Below are 20,051 nucleotides of genomic sequence, written 5' to 3' on the forward strand. Positions count from 1 at the left end.
CCCCAAAGGAAACAAGGTTAATGGTACCGGCTTCTAATCAAGACAGTTCAGGAGTTACCTTTTGCAATCTCACATGTCAAACAGATGAAAGTCACAATCCCTCAGTTGTGGGAGAGGGGGAAAAAAGGTTAATAAGACATGCTTCACATGATCATTTTTCCAACTAAGTTGTTAACGAATTAGTTAATGCACAAGGAAATTTATGGATAAAGATATTAAATCAATAATACACAATCAGAAGCACTAACAATTTAAGAAGATTATTTTCCCAACGAATATATATATCAGATTGAATATAGATAATCTGCGAAGTAAAATATTAAGTTAAATAATATTGGATCCGTTCTGGACAGAAACCATGCTTTGACCAAGAGATTCCATGTTCAGGTTTAGCATAATAAAAATACAACGATACATAAAAAGGGGTCTCAATCAAAACCATAAGAATTTTTTTCTATTTATATAATCAACAATTGATTCTCTATGTAATCCTTTGTCACAGAATCGACTTCCTGTGTTATGCGAGATTCTCAAATAACGTTAGCGTGGTAATTCGATTAATTAAGGGCGTGTCGTAGCGGCAATTGAAGAATTGAAAAATATAAAAATAAAATTGATGAACGCAGATCAAGGACCTGATGAACGTTTGGAGATCAGGCTGTGAGTTAAGGAGGGAATAGAAGAGAACTCTGCCATTCATGGCTTGCGAAGATTGGGTGGACTTTGGCGCCATTTTGACTTAGATGTCCCAGTTCCAAATATCTTCAAAGTTTGAGAATCGTTTGCGGCTGCCCTATGCGGTGCCCAGAAAACGACATCGTTTTCCAGTCTACCGGGTTGGGGTAGGTGAAGGGAGAATTGCCGTACAGACGAATTCTCCCTTATGCGGTAACGGGTCTGCCTTCCGTCAAAAAGTCCAGATTAAAAAAAGGAAGACGCCGTTGAAATATTATTTATAGGGTGTAAAAGAAAAAATAAAATGTCAGGTAGTCACTTCAGCTCAAATTAATAGGAAGAATTATTAAATAATTTGTTTGATTTAATCAAATTTTTTATTTAATAAAATTTAATTATTAATTTTATATAAAGTGATTGTATTTGAGTTTTTAACAAAAAAAATTATTATTCAGTCAAAATTGACTATATGTATAAATAGTGAAAATAATTGATTACAGACAAATTTTTTTTCTTTATTTAATAGCTTTTCCGTAATGTGAAATAATAATTTACAGGAAAATGTTATATGTATATTATATGCTCTTCTTGTATGGATTTCTAAAAAAGACTTTCCTTGGACAGGATTTTTTATTTAAATAAATATTTTATTTATTAAAATAAATAATTATAAAAATTACTATAAAAATATGTTTCTTAATCTTATCTTATTTATATTGTAAATAAAAATAATTATGAATGTATCTTGTTTATACTATAAAAAAGATAGGTAAAATTTAAAAAAATATAAATATTTCGTTTATAGGATGTGTATTTATAAATATAAAAATATAATTTTTAAAAATAATAAAAAATATTAATAATTTAAATTGGACTAAATTTTTAATAATAAAATATTTTAAATAATAAAAAAATAGACAATTTTAAATAATAGAAAAAATAAATTGTACATTTCAAATAATTTAAAATCATCTATTTTTTCTATTATTTGAAACGTTTTATTTTTAAGAATTTAGTCCAATTTAAATTATTAATATTTTTATTATTTTTAAAAATTATATTTTTATATTGACAAATACACATTTCATTTATATCGTAAACAAGATAACTATGAGAGTATCGTGTAAACTAGATAAGTGTATTTTTTCAAATTTCACATATCTGATCTACAGTGTAAACAAAATACACTAATAAGACTGGAAGACGTATTTTAATAATAATTTTTATAATTATTTATTTCAGTAAATAGAATATTTATTTAATTTATTTAAATAAAAAATCTTCCTTGCATACCTTTTTTTTTTGCATTAAAAATAATCGATAAAAAATTTATTTTATACCATAAAAAACTATATAAAAAATATGTACAACAAATAGTGTAAATTATGATTTTTAAAATCAAACCAGATTAGCGATTCAATTGGTTAATTAAAAATCAGCCACTAAAATCGATCTGATTTATAAAAATATAAGACTTTTATTAGGGAGACAATAAAATATGTATACAATGATTATAATGGGCTATTTATTAGGCCCAATTTAAATTAAAAGAGTAAATTAACTCTCAATAACCCTAATTTCTAATGGCTGTTTAATTTACCCCACCACTAATTTACTCCTATTTTGAATTTCTCTCCCAATTATCCAATACTTTTGGTTCTCACGGTTTGTCTCCCCCACCAAAAACCCTCCCAGTCGCTACACAGACCCTTATCGATGCAGAACCGCGTGCGCCGGAAGCTGTAACCCCGGAAGGCGACCTGTCCTCGCGAGCGTCCTTCATCGCTACTCTCAAGTCCCTCACCCTGTTGCCGTTGCACATCTCACCGTCACTGCAACCCATTTCCTGCGCGCTACGCCTCCGACCGAATTGCAGCCAAGTGAGTCGTCACCGCTGAACCGATTAGCTGCACTATTCTCCTCGTGCGGAAGCCGTCGTCTCCAGCATACCCGTTGCACTGGTGGTAGCCGAGCATCCGATCCTGGAAGATTAGCCGCCTGCTCGTCTACCATTCACCGGGACCACAACGAACATCATCGCCAGCAGTAGGCTAACCATCCAAGGTAAGTGGGTTGAGTTGTTCATTTTTCGATTCGTAATCGCTGTTGCATGTTGTACTATTGACAGATTTTGCTGCTGATATGAGTGATTATACATATTGAGAAAGCATTAGGTTCAATTTTAGTATCCTAGAGCATGTGGAATATGATGTTGGTTGAGATTATTGCAATTCATGATGATTTAACTTTAGCGCGGGAATGGTCGAAAAAGTTTAGTAATCTTGTATATATAGCAATTAAATTTTAATTTTTTTTCCGTCCCGTGCAGGAATACAACAATTTGATAGTTACTTTAGTAGGGTATTGGATGGTTAGTCTTGCAAGTTTTTTTTTTTTTTTTAGTTTCAATTTTGCATGCACAACAATTTCCAATTCTTCCTATATTGCCTTTGTTATTCTAGCCAAAGAATTACCTGAACCTTTTATTATTGGTGTGTAATTAAAATTAAATAATTTTCTTATCAGGCTCGGACCACTAGATTTTCACACCCCAAATGCCAAATTGCATTAAGGGGACTCTAACAAGGAAATATCTGCTATTTGGATATAAAGACACCGTTGAGGGCCTTGAGGTGCATCATTATGTTCTGTTGTTTTGTTCAAACCAAATTTGATTATGTTTTTATTTTTTAATTTTCACTCATGGTCCCAGCTGCATGAGTAGAAAAAGTATACAATATTCACTATTTTTTGTGTGTGCCTCAGGAAGCTAGAGAAATCGCACTAGCCCAGGTTCAAAGTTTTAACAAGACAGGCGTCTTTAATTGCAATGAGGTCAATCCCTTTCCTCTAGTGTTCATTATATATTCATTTTCACTCCGTTTGTTTTGGTTTCTATGAATTTGCATCACAATGTCCACTTTCTAATTTTTGTATTCATTCGTTCATTTGAAGCCTTTTTATATTCAGGTTAACTCATGTATCTTTCATCTTTTATTCCAATCTATTAAAAAAGAGGTTAGGGCCATCACTGAATCTCGTGCTCATTAGAGAAAGTAAACATTAACTGTTTTTTTTTTTGCATTTTATCCTTGGTAAACATTCTTTTTTATTATGTGATTGAATGGTTGGTCCTAATCATAGATATTGGGCATATTTAATTGGTGGTTACATCAGTATGTAATCGGCCATTGATTTTAATAGATGATGTTAATATATACAGAAAAATTGAGAGAATTTATTTCAATGACTGTGAATGCTATTTTGATATTATTATGTTGAAGGCTTCTTCGAAAACATCTAATTTTTTTATTTTTTTCTTTTAGTTTTTGCCTGGTTTGTGTTTGTTCAGTAAACATTTTCGTTCTAGAATACACCTAAAATGGATAGCTAATTTGTGCTTTATTTATTGGTATGCCTTTTCTGGAGGAAAAAAATTGATTTCTGGGTCTGCCAAGTTGTTGCATTGTGCGAAAGTAGTTCACACGGATGATTGATATGGTTGTAATTGACGGCTTTGCTGCTCCTCTTGGTTTGTTAATAATTTTCGTAAGCATTTTGGATGGTCGCTTTACTAGGGTATTGGTTGGTTGGTGTATCTAATAGAACTTGCGCTTATTTATTTGGATCGTTACTTGAATATGTGGTTGGACAGTTGGTCTTCGTAGTTAATGATCTGTTTTCATGAATTATTTTTTTTATCTTAATTATAGATGGTTACTATAGAGATATTTGGAGGTTTGATCTTGATAAATCTTCCGAAGCATATTAGAAATTAGAAAAAAGCTAGAATCTTCAACGCAAATAATTTCTTTTCTGCCTCGATACATCAGTATTATATTGTGATACCATCTCGATCCAATAATTAAAGTTACATCAATTGAAATGTAATATTATGCTATTATTTACGTTATTTGGCTGCAGGTTACCTGTTTCTTTTGTAAAAGTTAAATACATAGAATTAAGGGGGACTATTGCGTGAGTAAATTATCACGGTGCTCCAACAAACCGTTTTTTACACCGGCCGAATACAAACTCATATGGGTAAAAAGGTATCACATTGTTTACATTATTAAAAGGACATATTTGGTTATATTTTTTGACTTTATTTTGATCCTATTTTTTCTTCAACAGAAATTAGTCGAGACGCAATGCTCACCTTGCTACATTAACAACTTGTTTACCCACTTGGAACAACATAATGAGCATGCTAAGTTGGCCGAGATTGAGGCCATTGGTTTTGATTTTTTGCAGCGGGTACCGCAATGGCATGTGAAGCAGAGCATCATGCTCCAACTAGCTAGGACTTATGACGTGGAGTCAAATACTCTCAAGGTCGACGCAGGGGACATTTGCATTACCGCCGAATTGATCAGCAATGTATTCGGCATACCTTCTCGAGGTTAGTCAAAGTTATGTAACATGTAAAAATTCTTATGCGTGGTTTTTGTTTTTCCATTGTTGACACTGACTGATTGTTGTACACTGCTTTACTAACGCAGGGGACCCAATTCCGGAACTGTAGAAAAAAAATGCATCGCATTGGGCAATTAAGAGAGAGTTTCAGAAGAAAACTACAACACAACTGCGGGACTTTGTCTTTGTCTGTCCAATGGAGACCAAGCAACAGAGGATGACCTTTAGACGATACTTTATCCTGGTGGTTTTGAAGATGTTTCTTACCCCACAAGCCAATAGACTATTTCTCTGTGGCACCTCCCTCTGATATTGGATATCTCGAACACAAGAAGATTCCACTGGCCGTATCAGATATTAAAGTGGTTGCGAGATGCGATAAGGATATTCCAAGATCAAAACCGGAAAACATGCGGCATGTGCATGTTCGTGTTGCTGGTATTGCAACTAAATTTCCTAAATTTTAAAAACATGTACGACCTAAGGTGTAAGTCCTAATATTTAAGTTACTTGTGTATATGTTTTGTACTTTCAGCGCTTAAAGCATGGTCCGTTGCATGCATGTCAAGTACCTGAGCCTTGGATTGTTGAATGGACCGCTAATGAACTTGATAAGAAGGTCGATCATGTTATCTCACAGGTTCAATCTCTAATAATCTCATTTTTATCATCAAACTGAATACAAATGCCATTAGATGTTCACGTTGAGTTTTTTCTATCTTTGTTGTCCCGTATTGAACACACATGATTGCATAGCCGACAATGCAAGGAAAGGAAAAAAACAAAAGAAAGAGTCTAATAGTAAAGCAATAAACAAAAAAGGAAGGTGTAAAAGGCCTGCAAGGACCCTGACCAATCGCCGTCTACCTAGGGCAAGACTACATCTCAACAAAGCTATAAGGATGATGATAAGGTAATCTGTGATAAAGCAAATTACCTTATCCGCATCGTTATAGCTTTGCTGAGATGTAATCTTGCCTTGGGTAGATGGCAATTGGTCAGGGTCCTTGCGGGGCCTTTTACACCTTCCTTTTTTGTCTATTGCTTTACTACTAGACTATTTCTTTTGTTTTTTCCCTTTCCTTGTATTGTCGGCTATGCAACTCTGTGTGTTCAATACGGGACAACAAAGATAGAAAAAAATCAACGTGAACCTTTAATGGCATTTGTATTCAATTTGATTATAAAAATGAGATTATTAGAGATTAAACCTGTGAGAGAACATGGTCAGCCTTCTTATCAAGTTCATTAGCGGTCCATTCAACAATCCAAGGCTCGGGTACTTGACATGCATGCAACGGACCATGCTTTAAGCGTTGAAAGTACAAAACCTATACACAAGTAACTTAAATATTAGGACTTACACCTTAGGCCTTACATGTTTCTAAAATTTAGGAAATTTAGTTGCAACACGAACATGCACCCGCCGCATGTTTTCCGGTTCTGGTCTTGGAATTTTCTTATCGCATCTCGCAACCACTTTAATATCTGATACGGCCAGTGAAATCTTCTTGGGTTCGAGACATCCAATATCAGAGGGAGGTGCCACAGAGAAATAGTTTGCTGACTTGTGGGGCTAAGAAACATCTTCAAAACTATCAGGATAAAGTATTGTCTAAAGGTCATCCTCTGATGCTCGGTCTCCATTGGACAAGCAAAGACGAAGTCCCGCAGTTGTGTTGTAGTTTTCTTCTAAAAGTTTCTCTTAATTGTCAAATGCGATGCATTTTTTTTTGCAGTTCTGAGATTGGGTCTCTCGCGTTAATGAAGCAATGTACAACAATCAGTCAGTGTCAACAAAGGAAAAACAAAAACCACGCATAAGAATTTTTACATGTTACATAACTTTGACTAATCTCGAGAAGGTATGCCGAATATATTGCCGATCAGTTCGGCGGTAACGTGAATGTCCCCTGCGTCGACCTTGAGAGTGTTTGACTCCACGTCATAAGCCCTAGCTAGTTGGAGCATGATACTCTGCTTCACATGCCATTGCGGTACCTGCCGCAGAAAATCAAAACTAATGGCCTCAATCTCGGCCAACTTAGCATGCTCATTATGTTGCTCCAAGTGGATAAACAAGTTGTTAATGTAGCAAGGTGAGCATCGCGTCTCGACTAGTTTCTGTTGAGGAAAAAATAAGATTAGAATAAAGTAAAAAAATATAACATCGCCGAATAAGTTTTCATGTTGGTTTGATAAATTCTCTGCAATGGCAAACGGAACACAAACTAGCGGTTCAACCATATCGCACTCCATTAATGAATTTCAGCTCGGTGGTGTGAATGAAGAATGACCCTCGCTTGAAACACGTTCGTCTTGCGATGTCGCCATTCGGAAGAAGGCAAACCGGCTGCGCACTAACCTTGCTGGAGGTCTAGGTTGTTGTGTCGTTGAGAAGATCCTGCAAACCAACGGGACGCAGTGCTGGGCGGTGGACTATGCGGACGAGAGGGCGGTGGGAACAGACGCAGACGGCAGTCGGTGACCGTGGCGGAGCTAAAGCGGCGAGATTCTCGGATTAATCGAGAGAATGGAGGTCACACCGTCTTGAGAGAGGGAGTTCGTTGTTTTGATTCTATAACGGTAATCCTAATTTGTTTGAAATTTCAAATTAGAAAGAATTCAAAATTAAATAATTACCCATAATTTAATTTTAATTTCAATTAAACCCTATTGTATGTATTGTACAATAAGGGATATTGTTTTCTCATACTTTTTCAAAAAATAATAGTTACGAGTGAACAGATAAAAAATCGATAATCTAATTTAAATTATTTTTATAGTATAGTTTAATTTTTTTTATATATGTATTTTATATTTATTAAAATAAAATTAAAAAATTCTTCCTATAATAATTTTAACATTAACTCCCTGTAAAACATTTTTTTATTATATTCAATTCAATTTCGTTTAAATCTCAGTTAAACCTTTAAATCCTTTAAACTTTTAACATATTATTTTATTAAGAACCCTACTAGGTGCTAACGTCTCTTTTTTTCAGCAGAATGCCGTTAAGCCAATTAGCCAACAGTAACTATGGATAATAGAAATTAGCCACCAAAGGATCCCTGTTTATGAATGCCTAAGACCTTCTCCCCGATTAACATTCCCGTTCTAGACTCAAAAAATAGCCAAGCTATACGAGTTCTATCCTTAGTTTTCCTCCATCACCTTTTAAGTGTGAAAACACAAAATTGACAATTTTTGTGAAGGAGAAGAACCACTGTACTGTCCTTGCAAATATTTACATTTGGATAACATGGGTGGACGCATAAAACTTCTCCATCACAATCCCAGTACTTGCAGGACACTGTTGGTTTTATGACTCAACACAACCATCCAATAGAACACAAACAGCAAGGCATTATCAGACTAACATCTTGTAAACACCAGAGATATTCACCAATGACAGATCCCAGGTGCCTCTGTTTTGCTCAATGCCACTATTTCCTCATACTGTGAAGAAAATACAAAGCCCCACAACTACATGGAAGACACAAAAATGAAAAATCACTGATTAGCTCCTTTATTTCTAATAAATGACTCCGCTTAATTGATAATTGTTTTCTACTTCTAGTGTATGTGTGGGAGGGGAAGGGGCTCAAGTGAGCATGGGAGCTCCGTGCATACCTCAACTTCCTTCACTTCAAACTCTCTAGAATGTGCAAGGCAAGGATTTCCATAGGTTTCTGAGACTGAACTTGATCCATGCATTCTTGAGAAGAAATGTAAAAAAATGTTAGAAGAAAATGACACGGAATGCAACAATTTGTTTTTATGACTAAAGCACAACATTCTTACAGATCATCCTCCAAATAAAGCGCAAAATTACTTCCTCCACCAATAGCTAGAAAGTCACTGGTGCAAAGCGTGAAGTAGCGATTTTTTCCTGCAAAATGTAACTCAGTTCAGCATAGTTATTCAAGAAAAAGAGCAGCTCCTGGAATTTCAAAACTTAAGAAAAGCATCATCCGATGCTTAATCACTCTGCTGAATATCTAACAAACATAACTCATAAAATAACCAACTCATGTAGCATAGAAATTCTGGAGTTTCTGCTGAAGATCAAAAGAAACCTTTCCTCAACAAGAATTGGTTCCATATATTCAAAAGATACATTTCATTGAACGAGATGTCATGTGATCTTATGATTATCCAGAAATGTAGCCTTTTAAATTTATAAAGAATGGATGGAAGGAAGTTCTAAAATATTGCCAGGTTTTAGGCAAAAACAACAGGGATGTCCTTCATGGCATAATTTCCGAAGAGTGCACTACAGAACACGTGGAACATTCCTACTTACCATTCCACATGTTCTTGGGGTAAGCATATCAAAATATTCAAAATCGTATAAAACATTTGGTTAAATTACAGAGTTGGACCCTACATTTTTAGTGAAATTATAAATTGGTCCCTACACTTTAAAAGTTTATAATTGAGTCCCTAAAGAGAATTAAAATTTGCAATTTAGTTTCCGTCGTTCAAAAAATGTTTGATTTAACAGAATATTCTCAGTTTTAAACATGTAAGCTGCACATGTTTGACAATAGGGACCAACTTGCAATTTTAGTGAAAGTATGGAGACCAACCGTTTAATTTAACCATTTGAAAATGACCAAAAACTTCCTAGGCTATCTGAACTCACCCTGCCCCTCCCCAGCTCTCTCACTCTCACTTTCTCACTTTCCAAAACGACACCCCAACCCCAGCGCTCTTTGTCTCTCACCTCGGTTCACCGTCGCCGTGCCTCTCACCTCGATTACCGCGTCGGATCCACTGATAAATTGAGTTACTATTTTGATGTTGATTTGTTGCTATTTTTTCCTTAGACATTAAATTGTTCATTTTGAGCATGTTTGGGATTGGAATTGTTCTCTTCCATTTATCGGTATTCAGTATTGGGATTGGAAGAGAAGAAAAAGTAGCCGGATGAGAGAGGCGAGATGGAGGAAGGAGGCGAGACCCAACTCGTGACCACAAATGCAGTGGATCCGGTGCGGCAACGGTGAGCCGAGGTGAGAGACAGAGAGCGCTGGGGTTGGGGTGTCATTTTGGAAAGTGAGAAAGTAAGAGTGAGAGAGCTGGGGAGGGGTGGGGTGGGTTCAGATAGTCTAGGGAGTTTTTGGTCATTTTCAAATGATTAAATTATACAGTTGGTCCTAATACTTTTACTAAAATTGCAAATTGGTTCCTATTGTCAAACATGTGCAGCTCACATCTTTAAAATAGAGAATATTCTGTTAAATCAAACACTTTTTGAATGGCGGGGACTAAATTTCAAATTTTAATTCTCTTTAGAGATCCAATTATAAACTTTTAAAGTGTAGGGAGTAATTTGTAATTTTACTGAAAATGTAAGAACCAACTGTGTAATTTAACCAAAACATTTAAGGATTCTGAATATTAATTACTATCCCTTCTTTTGATTACAAGCAAAACGCAGAATAACGGTAACAGTAAAAGATAGACAGAGAGAAACGTGTTTGAACTGAATCAAAGATATACACCTGTTGGACGATATATAACAGGATGACCGGAGGTATTTGTGAAAACAAATGAACTGTTTGTACCCTGTGCGAAATTCAATGTCAACAAGATACAAAAGTTAAAAAGGAGCATTATTGGAAAATAAATAATCATAATTAGTAAAGCAGCCAATAAAATCAGATAGTAGAAAGGATAAAATATGACCTGGTACTTTTTCTTGGTGGAAGGTCTAAGAGGTGCTTCAACCAGGCCACCAAATACTGCTCCTTGACGGTCACCAACAACCTGTGACAGAATACCATTGAGAACCAATTCATGAGTAATAAAGAGTCCAGAACGCCAGAAATTAGGCACACCGGTTAAATCACACAACAGTAGTATGTCTCTTTAATATTGGAATTCCAAGACATTGCTTTCCAATTCGACAGCCTAAACTTGTTTTGATAGTGAGCTTACAAACTTGTGACTTAAATTACAGTCTCCTTAAACAAGGACATGCTGGCATTTATTATTATGTCAAAATTTTGTATACAATATACAAATACCACCGAGGCCATCAAAGAATCAGGACTACTAGAATACTTGGTGCTTAGCATTAAAAAGAAACTCAGCCTTTCATCCATAACATCAAATTGGGTTTGGCAGCTATAAACTAACATTGTTTCTCAAATGCAGACATGGGTAAATGCGCGCTTAAAAGTTAAAACTAACATCTGCTCAAGGGCATGAAACATTACCAACAAACTCAATCCAGGCCAAAGCATGCTCCTTCGATAAAGAGTTGCAAGTGATGCACCATGCCTCCAGGTGCTGCATAAATGCAGAGGTAAATCCAAAAACTAATATTCATTAATAGCAATGTTTGTGAACCTCTTAACACACAAAAGCATACTCTTGTGTCCTCCATGATCCAAAGAGTGAATCTTTATTCTTAGATACCTGTATAGCAACATCCATTTTCTCCCTTGAACAAGACTAGGAAGCGAAGCATACATGGCATTCCTTACAGCAGCCGAGATGAGCATGGAAGGCTCCGAAGTTTCAGGGGGCTCATCAACCAAATCCGTCACAGGCTGCTTCTCGACAAGCTGAATCTGCCCCATCTCTACCTCAGAAGAGTTAGAGCGGTTCCCATCATCATGCTTCCTTTTGTTGCCGAGAAAACCACCCATGCTAGCGGCTTGGTGAATGGCAGTAAACAACAAACTCTTCTTAAGAACAACGTTTTCCTTCATGGCTAGGCCTGATAAAGGATCATCCGCAACAGTTATTATATCATGATGAACCTGCCCATCCGGATCAGCATGGTCATCAGAATCTGAGGAAGACAAAAAAGAATAGAGGAATGCAGCAAATGACGAAGTATCAGGCCCATCAACTAAATCACGGATACCCTCTGATTCACTCCCTCTTGATTCAGATTCAAATTCACCCGCTTCCTCCTGGAGAAAACAACAAAATTCCGCGAGATTTGAAAGGGAAGAAAACAAAAATACATTCCTTAAATAAAAATGACAATGCCGTTACGCCCAAAATCTAGGTCCAGCCTATGGGACTAATCCAATTCAATAATAATGAATGATAACGATTAATAACAATAAGAGCATGATATGATGTGATGAGATATAAATAATTGATAATGGAAGGTTGAATTGAGAGAGAAAAAAGAGAACTTACAAGAGGAGGAGAGGGTTTGTTGTTGTTGCTGTTGGTTAGGTTATCAGAGATCGGGTTGAGAAGAACAGTGGTGAGATCAGATACAAAGTGAGCTGCTTTGCTGCGTAACGATTGCTTTTTACCCATATTCCTATCTTTAGCCACCTTTTTTCGTGGATGCGATTGTTACAATTTCAATTTTCCACCGCACAATGGTTGTTACAATCGCTGCGATTCCTATACTATTATTCTTATTATTCCTACTCGATACTTATGGTTCGTCCACCATTCCTTTCTCTCCACCAAAGTCGATCATTAATTTAATTCTAATGATGTGGATTATCTAACTGTATAAAAGAAACCGAACAAACCGGCGCCGGCCGAAGACTACAAAATAATAATAGTTTTTGTTGGGTAGAGAATTGCTTCCAGATTGTTGGCAACTCTCCGGATCCTTGTTTTGGTGCTCTCTCAGCAGCAGTTAGCATGACTCACCTAAAATTTTGCATCTCTCTCGGCGCCAAAGACAGCAAGCGGGAACCCCTTTGCTATATGATAATGAATAAAATTTATTTTATGGGCGTTGCATAACAAATGGACTCCATGGCCCAATGGATAAGGCGCTGGTCTACGGAACCAGAGATTCTGGGTTCGATCCCCAGTGGAGTCGTTTAAATTTTTGGTCCATAGTTGACTTCATCATGTATATTATCAAAATAAGTTAAATTAAGCTCAACGTGACTACCTTTTTTTTAATCATGACCGAAACTTTGCTCTGTAATTACCAGATTAGCACACTGCACTAATGACGCTAATGATTGTTGTATAAAAGGAGAAGCTCGCCTTAACTCTGCGTTGACATTGGCATTGCTTCCTGAGTTCTGAATTTTGTAGAGAGAGATCGCGAAAAACGCAGCGTTGTTTTTGACAATGGCGACTTTGAAGGTTCCTGCTCAGATTCCTTCTCCGGAGGACGACTCTGAGCAATTGCGCAAAGCTTTTCAAGGTTACTCTCACTCTCACTCTCTCTCATTTGCATCATCCTCATTTTTCTTGTCAGATCATCGATCTATTCTGTTCACATTTTATCGATTCATCTCCCTTCTTTAAAAAAAAAAAATCAAGACATAAAATAAATTTCGATCGTGATCTGATTGTACGGCTCCTTTGTTTCTGATCAGATGTTAGAACTGCATTGCATTCATTTATGATACGTGTTTTGTTTGTGCATTTACTGTTACTTATTACTGCATGATAGATTGCGATGATCATATTTGTGCAGTTTCCTCCCTAGAGATTTCGATTTACTCCTGTTTCCAATATCTGTATATGTAATTCAATTGGATCAAAGTATTACGGAATGCAATAATAGGTGGCCTGTGTGATCTATAGGCAGGACATTGTTTTATGCTTGTGTGTTTCAATATGTAGTGGCAATTAGAATTACAGAGAAAAACAAATATATGATGATCTTTTTTTTTCCTTTTTTTTAAGAAAAGAATAATCAAACAATTAAGCGCTGCTAGATTTGGGAAATTACTTTCTTAATACAAAATCTTTCATTATTACTACAAGTTGTTGTTAATGTGAAATGTCTTTGCAGGATGGGGAACGGACGAAGGACTTATAGTAAAAATCCTGTCTCATAGAAATTCAGCTCAGCGCGAGTTGATTCGTGCAGCTTATGCTTCAGCTCATGGAGAGGATCTTCTTACATCGTTAGACAAAGAACTTTCAAGTGACTTTGAGGTTTGTTTTTAAATCCTTTGCTATCTGGCTTGTTTTATGTGAATCTCTGTTTCATACATTCAAAGTAATTTAACTTAGGAAAACTGATATGTGCTGTTATGAAGCTATTTTCAATTCCAGTGTTTAATCCTTTGTTTATTTTGAATATAACAGCGGATTGTGATGTTATGGACTTTGGGTCCTGCTGAGCGCGACGCCCTTTTAGCTCATGAAGCCACCAAGAAAAAAGTGACTTCACCAAACAACTTTATCCTTATGGAAATTGCTTGCACCAGATCTCCACTTGAACTCTTTAAGACAAAGCAAGCATATCAAGCTCGTTACAAACGTTCCATTGAAGAGGATGTTGCTTACCATACTTCTGGGGACTTTCGCAGGGTAAAAACTTTGAAATTTCTAATGTTCTTTGTTACTACAAAATACTCAGAGGAGGTTGATGCCTATGTTTCATGTTATTTAATTCATCCGACAACATCTTTCAAGATTTTTACAACTCAGCTTGAAAGGTATCACCTTTTAGGAGGGCCCGTTTATTTTAAAAAAGGAACTAATATGTTCCACAAATCTGTGCACATTTACAAGGTGGATTGCCAGATTTAAAAGCTAACCGACATGCTACTTTTTACCTTTGCGTTATTATTCTCTGTCTAGCCTAAACGCATATTTTCAGCAACTTCTTTTTTGTATTTCCTCTTTTTTTTAGTTACTTGTTTTGTATTACCTAATGAAACCTTTTCTCTTTTGTTTTTCCTGTGGTATTCCAATAATAGTTGTTGGTTCCTCTTGTGAGCACATTCCGTTATGTGGGGGATGATGTGAACACGGCATTGGCAAAAACTGAGGCTAAAATACTTCATGAGAAGATTGCAGACAAGGCCTACGGTGATGAGGAATTAATTAGGATTTTGACAACAAGGAGTAAGACACAGTTAAATGCAACACTAAATCACTACAACAATGAGTATGGTAATTCCATAACCAAGGTATAAATGTTTTGCCAATTTATAATCGCTTGATTATTTGTAGGCACTAAATAGTAAATACTTATTTCTCTACTTTCAAATTAACATATGCATTTTATTTTGAGTACCTAAAGCAGTTATGCAGATAGAATTTTTTTTTTTTTTTTGGAAATGATTCCATTGAATAGGAAAATCTTAGTTAGTTTTGTTACACACCAAAGATAACTGATCACTTCAAGAAGCATGACATGCTTTTTCTTTTCTGTTTTCTTTTTTTTACTGGTCATTTATTTATGTCATAAATGAACCAATGACATGCTTTTTCTTTTTCTTTAATGGTGCGTGTAAAGAAGAATGTGAGGGTTCATTTGTGTTTTAGTTTTCAAAGTGTTCGTGATCGTGAGTTGTTTCTTGGTCTCTGATGGCAATGCCTTAGGGGACTCCGATGAAAACCTATTTGAAGTGTTTCTCTTTGTAACTCTGTATTTCCCTTACAGTATTCGTTGCTACTAAAACTTTTTCTCCTCCTTTCAAAGTCGAGTAATAACATAATTTTTGAAAAAAGGAACCAATAACTATTTGAATTTAAAGAGTTAATATTCTGGTTTATTGCTCCCCCTTAACACCCCCCCCCCCCCCCGGGGCTGATAATGATAGTAAGCTTGTTCTGGGTGCAGGATCTGAAAACTGATCCGGATAATGAATACCTGAAATTATTGAGATCAATGATTAAGTGTTTTATTTTCCCCGAGAAATATTTTGAGAAAGTTCTAAGGTTGGCAATAAACAAGATGGGAACCGATGAATGGGCCCTTACTAGAGTGGTAACAACCAGAGCTGAGGTTGATTTGCAGCGAATTGCAGACGAATACCAAAGAAGGAATAGCGTTCCTCTGGACATTGCAGTATCCAAAGACACTTCTGGAGACTATAAGGACATGCTTCTTGCCCTGTTGGGACGTGAAGAGTAAGAGTTCCCTTCTCTGTTTAGCTGACTTGGGATTGCTGCTTAGGCTATAATATGATTCTCCTTTCATCATCAATGCGACCTTCGATGAGCTAATGAGCATCTCTGGACACTATATAATGATGCTTAATGCTTATAATAGGGATGTATGAACCATCTTGGTATTTTACAAATAATATGTCTTGAATATGAAATGCGTAGCATAGACCTTTTATTTTTAAACAAATTATTTCATTCGTCCTTCTCTATATTATTTAAGGATCACCAACTATATTTGCTAAACGTTATTTGCGTACAAACTATAAAGCATAAACCAACTGTATCAATTATCAAGTAGTAGTAACTGCTTATACCAAAAAAGTAAAAAAAGAATTGGTACAATTTTCTTAATCCCATATATCATTGATATCAAAATAAATAGACAATTATCGTAGATATGTAGCAGATTTATTATACTGCGTCGAGTTATATCATGAATATACAATGCTGATATCACAACACGCCAATCCTTGCAGTAAAGTTATTATTATAGGAAGGTTACATAGAACAAATCCAACTATCATAATATAAAGCTCAAACCAAAGCAATGCTGCTTCCTCCACCAGGGGGTCTGCGAGAACCTCTTAAATACTCTCTGGTTTCTGCTTTTCCATCTGCGAATATGTCACTCCCGGTCATTTCTCTAAGTTTAGCACTGCTCAGGGGCTTATCCGCTGATACCGCAGGGCCATCTTCCATGAAAATATTGTTGCCTGTCAGTTCTGCAAACTTCTGGCTATGTAGCTTTTTTGATGTCTTATTGACTGACTCTTCGCTGAATGAGACATTACTTGGGCCTCCTGCAGGCTACGAAAAGAAGAAAATTAAGATCCAAATGCATTTTTTTTTTTCAAATAAGCTGCAGTGTCATGACCTGAAGACACCTACATCGGAAACTTCCACTGAAGTGCGCACATTTGGTGTAAAGGGTTCTCCTATCTCTTTGCTTTCTTCCATTTCGAAAGTGAGTGCAGGTGCCGCGGAACGAGGCACAACTTCAAGGGCAGGACCAAAGATATTATTTCCAACCAGCTCCTTGGTCTTGGCGCTTGATATTTGCCTCTTAGTCCTTGAGTCTGGTTCAGTTAGCAACGTTCCACTCAGTTCACGCTGCTTTGTTACCTCAGGTAGAGAGGTTGGTTTCTTAGGAGGGATGCTTCCTTCTGTGCTGAATGATATCTGACTAACTCCATTCGGTGCTTGCTGAGATTCAATTGCAGGGAATATAAAATAAGAATCAATACTGTAATAAAACTATAAAAGCATAACACTAATATTTATATGGTAAAATTGCCCTCCAAACCAAACAAATTAAGTGGTGTACCTTATATATGCGTATGCTTGTTCTGCTGTTTGAATTTGCATCAATGGCTTCAGATGCGCTACCTTCCTCACTGGCCGGAAATATACCGTTTCCAGAAATTTCATTCATTTTGTACCCTGATCTTGGTTTCCTGTGAGCAACATGCATGGAAGGATATAAGTGACATTCACATAACAAGAAGATTAGATTAAGAAAAAAAGAACCTCTAAAAGTTCCACGATTTTCAACACAAAGGGAAAAAGACATTAGTGTCTTAAAATATGCGATATAAATATGGCAGCACATAAGCACGATAAAAAAAAATACACTAGAAATTGTAAAAACTGAGGAGAGGTTCCTGCAACTAATCAAACCATGAGGATTCCCATCAAGTAAAATTTCAAAAACACAATTCTATAAAATTCAGTGTTAAACAATTTTTGAATGCAGATCACACAATAGTCACTTAGTCAGCTTCTTCAGAAGAGGTTCTTCTCACCACACCCTCAATAATAATTAAAGAAGTGCATAATTAAACTAAATCCAATATCGCAATTCAGGAAAGTGCTTAAAGGAACTGAGAGAGCTAGTAGACAGAGAAGAAACAGTGAATTGGATCATAGGACGAAGCAATAAATAAATAAATAAATTAATTAAAGAAGAGACACTACTAGATCTGAATGCACATTCAACATTGAAAATTATAGTTGAGATTAAAAAAAGAAAAAAAAGACGTTACATCTTGATTAAACTCTGTTCTTCTTCCTCGGTGAGCTGGCTCCCGCGGAGAACCTCTCCTATTTTGTCCGAAGGCTGTGAATAGTGCCAACAATTTGACAAACACACACACACACACAAATACTGTTATGTTGAGGAGAGATTGAAGAAGAGAATAAGCTCAAGAAGAAGTAATGGAGTTTAGTGAGTAAAAGTAATAGCAACCTGGCGAGAGCGGTGGGCGGAAGCAGAGGAGGCTGAGAATTCCGGCGGAGGGAGTTCGGGCCATGTGAGAAGATCGGAGGTGGAGGAGTGTGAGGTTCTGACGGCTCTCTGCATTCCGGAGAGAGAGAGAGAGAGAGAGAGAGAGAGAGAGAGAGAGAGAGAGAGGTGTGGATGGGGTGAATGTTATGGGAGTATATTATGTATGCAAATGCAATGAACCAGATTTGAAAATGCGTTCCAACGAAATCGATGCAACTGATTTGATCTTTCTATCTTCTTTCAATTTCGAAATGCTAACTGCAAAATATATATATATATATATATATAGTACTTAGTAGTAACCCAAATTATTAGTAGCTTAATTCAAGTACTAAGCAATAATATTAACTAACTGTTGATGAGTCGGAGAGGAGGGAGAGTAGAGTATGTAATGTAACTGTCTGAGTGGATTGGATTGATATTCGCTCATTACAGATAATGGCCATGTGTCATTCCACCCTCCCTTTATATAATTTCTTCCTTTTTCCGAGTACGAGTACTACCTTTTTTACTGTAACTTAACTCAAACTGATTATGTCTATACTCTTTGACTACAAGAAAAAGGAAAAACAAAGTAAACAAGATTTATTAGCAAATATTTTGCCTAAAAGTGAGATTCCTTTTTTGGTCATCCATGAATTCTCCTATCGGCCAAAGGTAAAAAAGTTGCAATTGATATATGAGTATATGACATATGCAGCAATTAACTGAAAATGAGCTGTAATTTTTTGTATTTATTTTATACTTTTTTAAAGTATAAATAATATGTATTTTTGTTGGGAGAAAAGCGAGAAGTGAGAGCGCGGAGAGAGGGGGAAGATAATGCTGGTGATCAGGTGTTAATCGTGATATTAGACCTCTAAATCAACAATTAACAATTGGTAGGAATATGTCTAAAAATTAAATAAGTAGCTTAGACGTTCCCTTCTATGGTGATAGAGCTTGATATAAGTCAAATTCTCCTCCTGATTTTGCCGAAAGTTTTGTTGTTAAACGTAGCTAATAATTAACTCTTCCGTGTTTCTTAATTACCTCCTTCGGGCAATTTAGGGTAAATCTTTTTTCAGTTAAGTATAAAGAGTAAATACACTACAAATATTCTTTCCATCACAGCAACAAAACTTCCTCGTCATGAAATTTTAAATCCATTTTTAGTCATTTTTTATTTACTTACTTATTTCAGTATATGGACATTTATACCAAAGGAACTGTATAGCGGTTCTAGCCGTGATTGCTTAGAATTAGGAAAGCAATTCATCTTTGTTTCTTGAGTTAACAAGATGTTGGCGTTAAGGGTACTTCATCTTGAGTAAAAAATTTGTTTAATATCTCACACTTTTCATATATAACTTATTCATTACTCAATTATAGGACTATTAAAATAATTGAATGCGTTTATCTGTTTAATCACCTAAAATTAGTAGATTTTTGCTTCAAAAATAAATTTGTAAAAATGAGATATTTAACAAATTTGATCCGATTAATCCGATTGACATGTTTAATTCTTTTAAATTTTCTATTTTCGTTAATCTTTTAATGATTTTTTAAACAATTCAAGCTAAATATTTCAAATTCAAACCTAATAACCTGTTAAAATTAAAAAAAAAAACAAAGAATTTAGCAAAAATTAATAATTTAATCCAACAATTGATTATTATTTTGTTTTTTACTTAAAAATAACCTATTTAAACAAAAATATAAAATGTAGAAAGTAAATGGACTTGCTTGTTTAGTCTGATGGACTTTCGGCCGGATATGTATTATATATACTTAATATTTAATTGGTCCATACTAGTTAACCTGCAGACCTATA

General features: G+C 35.6%; 4 protein-coding genes and 1 non-coding gene across 8 annotated transcripts; 3 read left to right on the top strand and 2 right to left on the bottom strand.

Moving 5' to 3' along the window:
- Window positions 1-2,265: 2,265 nt before the first annotated feature.
- On the top strand, window positions 2,266-8,887 carry LOC112792214 (uncharacterized). 4 transcript variants are annotated; one of them, XM_072213263.1, is made up of 6 exons: window positions 2,266-2,739; window positions 3,202-3,308; window positions 3,442-3,510; window positions 4,600-4,727; window positions 4,810-5,077; window positions 5,178-5,766. In XM_072213263.1, the coding sequence occupies exons 4-6, from the start codon at window positions 4,716-4,718 to the stop codon at window positions 5,198-5,200; spliced, it is 303 nt and encodes a 100-aa protein (XP_072069364.1). In that variant the 5' UTR covers window positions 2,266-2,739; window positions 3,202-3,308; window positions 3,442-3,510; window positions 4,600-4,715; the 3' UTR covers window positions 5,201-5,766. The 4 variants fall into 4 exon arrangements, 1 of the variants encoding a protein (XP_072069364.1); XR_011870266.1 differs by lacking the exons at window positions 4,810-5,077; window positions 5,178-5,766 and adding exons at window positions 7,364-7,677; window positions 8,096-8,887 and having other exon boundaries at window positions 2,300-2,739; XR_011870265.1 differs by lacking the exons at window positions 4,810-5,077; window positions 5,178-5,766 and adding exons at window positions 7,364-7,677; window positions 8,099-8,887 and having other exon boundaries at window positions 2,300-2,739.
- LOC112792213 (uncharacterized) lies at window positions 8,016-12,734 on the bottom strand. Its single transcript, XM_025835368.3, has 8 exons — window positions 12,259-12,734; window positions 11,521-12,023; window positions 11,319-11,391; window positions 10,786-10,866; window positions 10,602-10,665; window positions 8,896-8,983; window positions 8,725-8,809; window positions 8,016-8,577 (listed from the first exon to the last, which is right to left on the bottom strand). The coding sequence occupies exons 1-8, from the start codon at window positions 12,382-12,384 to the stop codon at window positions 8,494-8,496; spliced, it is 1,104 nt and encodes a 367-aa protein (XP_025691153.1). The 5' UTR covers window positions 12,385-12,734; the 3' UTR covers window positions 8,016-8,493.
- A 100-nt stretch (window positions 12,735-12,834) lies between these two features.
- Window positions 12,835-12,907, top strand: TRNAR-ACG (transfer RNA arginine (anticodon ACG)). The gene has a single exon. It is a non-coding gene; the product is annotated as a tRNA-Arg (tRNA).
- Window positions 12,908-12,971: 64 nt separating this feature from the next.
- Window positions 12,972-16,109, top strand: LOC112792215 (annexin D2). The gene is made up of 5 exons (XM_025835369.3): window positions 12,972-13,243; window positions 13,841-13,986; window positions 14,140-14,364; window positions 14,757-14,969; window positions 15,626-16,109. Exons 1-5 carry the CDS (start codon window positions 13,168-13,170, stop codon window positions 15,917-15,919), a joined length of 954 nt encoding a protein of 317 aa, XP_025691154.1. The 5' UTR covers window positions 12,972-13,167; the 3' UTR covers window positions 15,920-16,109.
- Window positions 16,110-16,296: 187 nt separating this feature from the next.
- On the bottom strand, window positions 16,297-18,682 carry LOC112792216 (uncharacterized). Its single transcript, XM_025835370.3, has 5 exons — window positions 18,200-18,682; window positions 17,997-18,070; window positions 17,279-17,408; window positions 16,843-17,157; window positions 16,297-16,761 (listed from the first exon to the last, which is right to left on the bottom strand). The coding sequence occupies exons 1-5, from the start codon at window positions 18,311-18,313 to the stop codon at window positions 16,489-16,491; spliced, it is 906 nt and encodes a 301-aa protein (XP_025691155.1). The 5' UTR covers window positions 18,314-18,682; the 3' UTR covers window positions 16,297-16,488.
- Window positions 18,683-20,051: the final 1,369 nt, after the last annotated feature.

This window comes from Arachis hypogaea, chromosome 13 (assembly GCF_003086295.3).
Source record: "Arachis hypogaea cultivar Tifrunner chromosome 13, arahy.Tifrunner.gnm2.J5K5, whole genome shotgun sequence".
Taxonomy (NCBI): Eukaryota; Viridiplantae; Streptophyta; class Magnoliopsida; order Fabales; family Fabaceae; genus Arachis; species Arachis hypogaea.

Bases quoted from the DNA above. Each gene is read 5' to 3' on its own strand.
- LOC112792214 (XM_072213263.1), top strand. The intron at 5,078-5,177 runs GTTAGTCAAAGT...TTACTAACGCAG, and splicing joins ATTCGGCATACCTTCTCGAG to GGGACCCAATTCCGGAACTG.
- LOC112792213 (XM_025835368.3), bottom strand. From the start codon at position 12,384: ATGGGTAAAAAGCAATCGTTACGCAGCAAAGCAGCTCACTTTGTATCT. The intron at 8,984-10,601 runs GTGTATATCTTT...TACATTTTGCAG, and splicing joins TGTTATATATCGTCCAACAG to GAAAAAATCGCTACTTCACG. The intron at 8,578-8,724 runs GTATGCACGGAG...TCTTCCATGTAG, and splicing joins TTGAAGTGAAGGAAGTTGAG to TTGTGGGGCTTTGTATTTTC.
- LOC112792215 (XM_025835369.3), top strand. From the start codon at position 13,168: ATGGCGACTTTGAAGGTTCCTGCTCAGATTCCTTCTCCGGAGGACGAC. The intron at 13,244-13,840 runs GTTACTCTCACT...ATGTCTTTGCAG, and splicing joins ATTGCGCAAAGCTTTTCAAG to GATGGGGAACGGACGAAGGA. The intron at 14,970-15,625 runs GTATAAATGTTT...TTCTGGGTGCAG, and splicing joins ATGGTAATTCCATAACCAAG to GATCTGAAAACTGATCCGGA.
- LOC112792216 (XM_025835370.3), bottom strand. From the start codon at position 18,313: ATGCAGAGAGCCGTCAGAACCTCACACTCCTCCACCTCCGATCTTCTC. The intron at 17,158-17,278 runs GTACACCACTTA...ATTGAATCTCAG, and splicing joins CAAGCATACGCATATATAAG to CAAGCACCGAATGGAGTTAG. The intron at 16,762-16,842 runs GTAGGTGTCTTC...TTCTTTTCGTAG, and splicing joins CTTCAGTGGAAGTTTCCGAT to CCTGCAGGAGGCCCAAGTAA.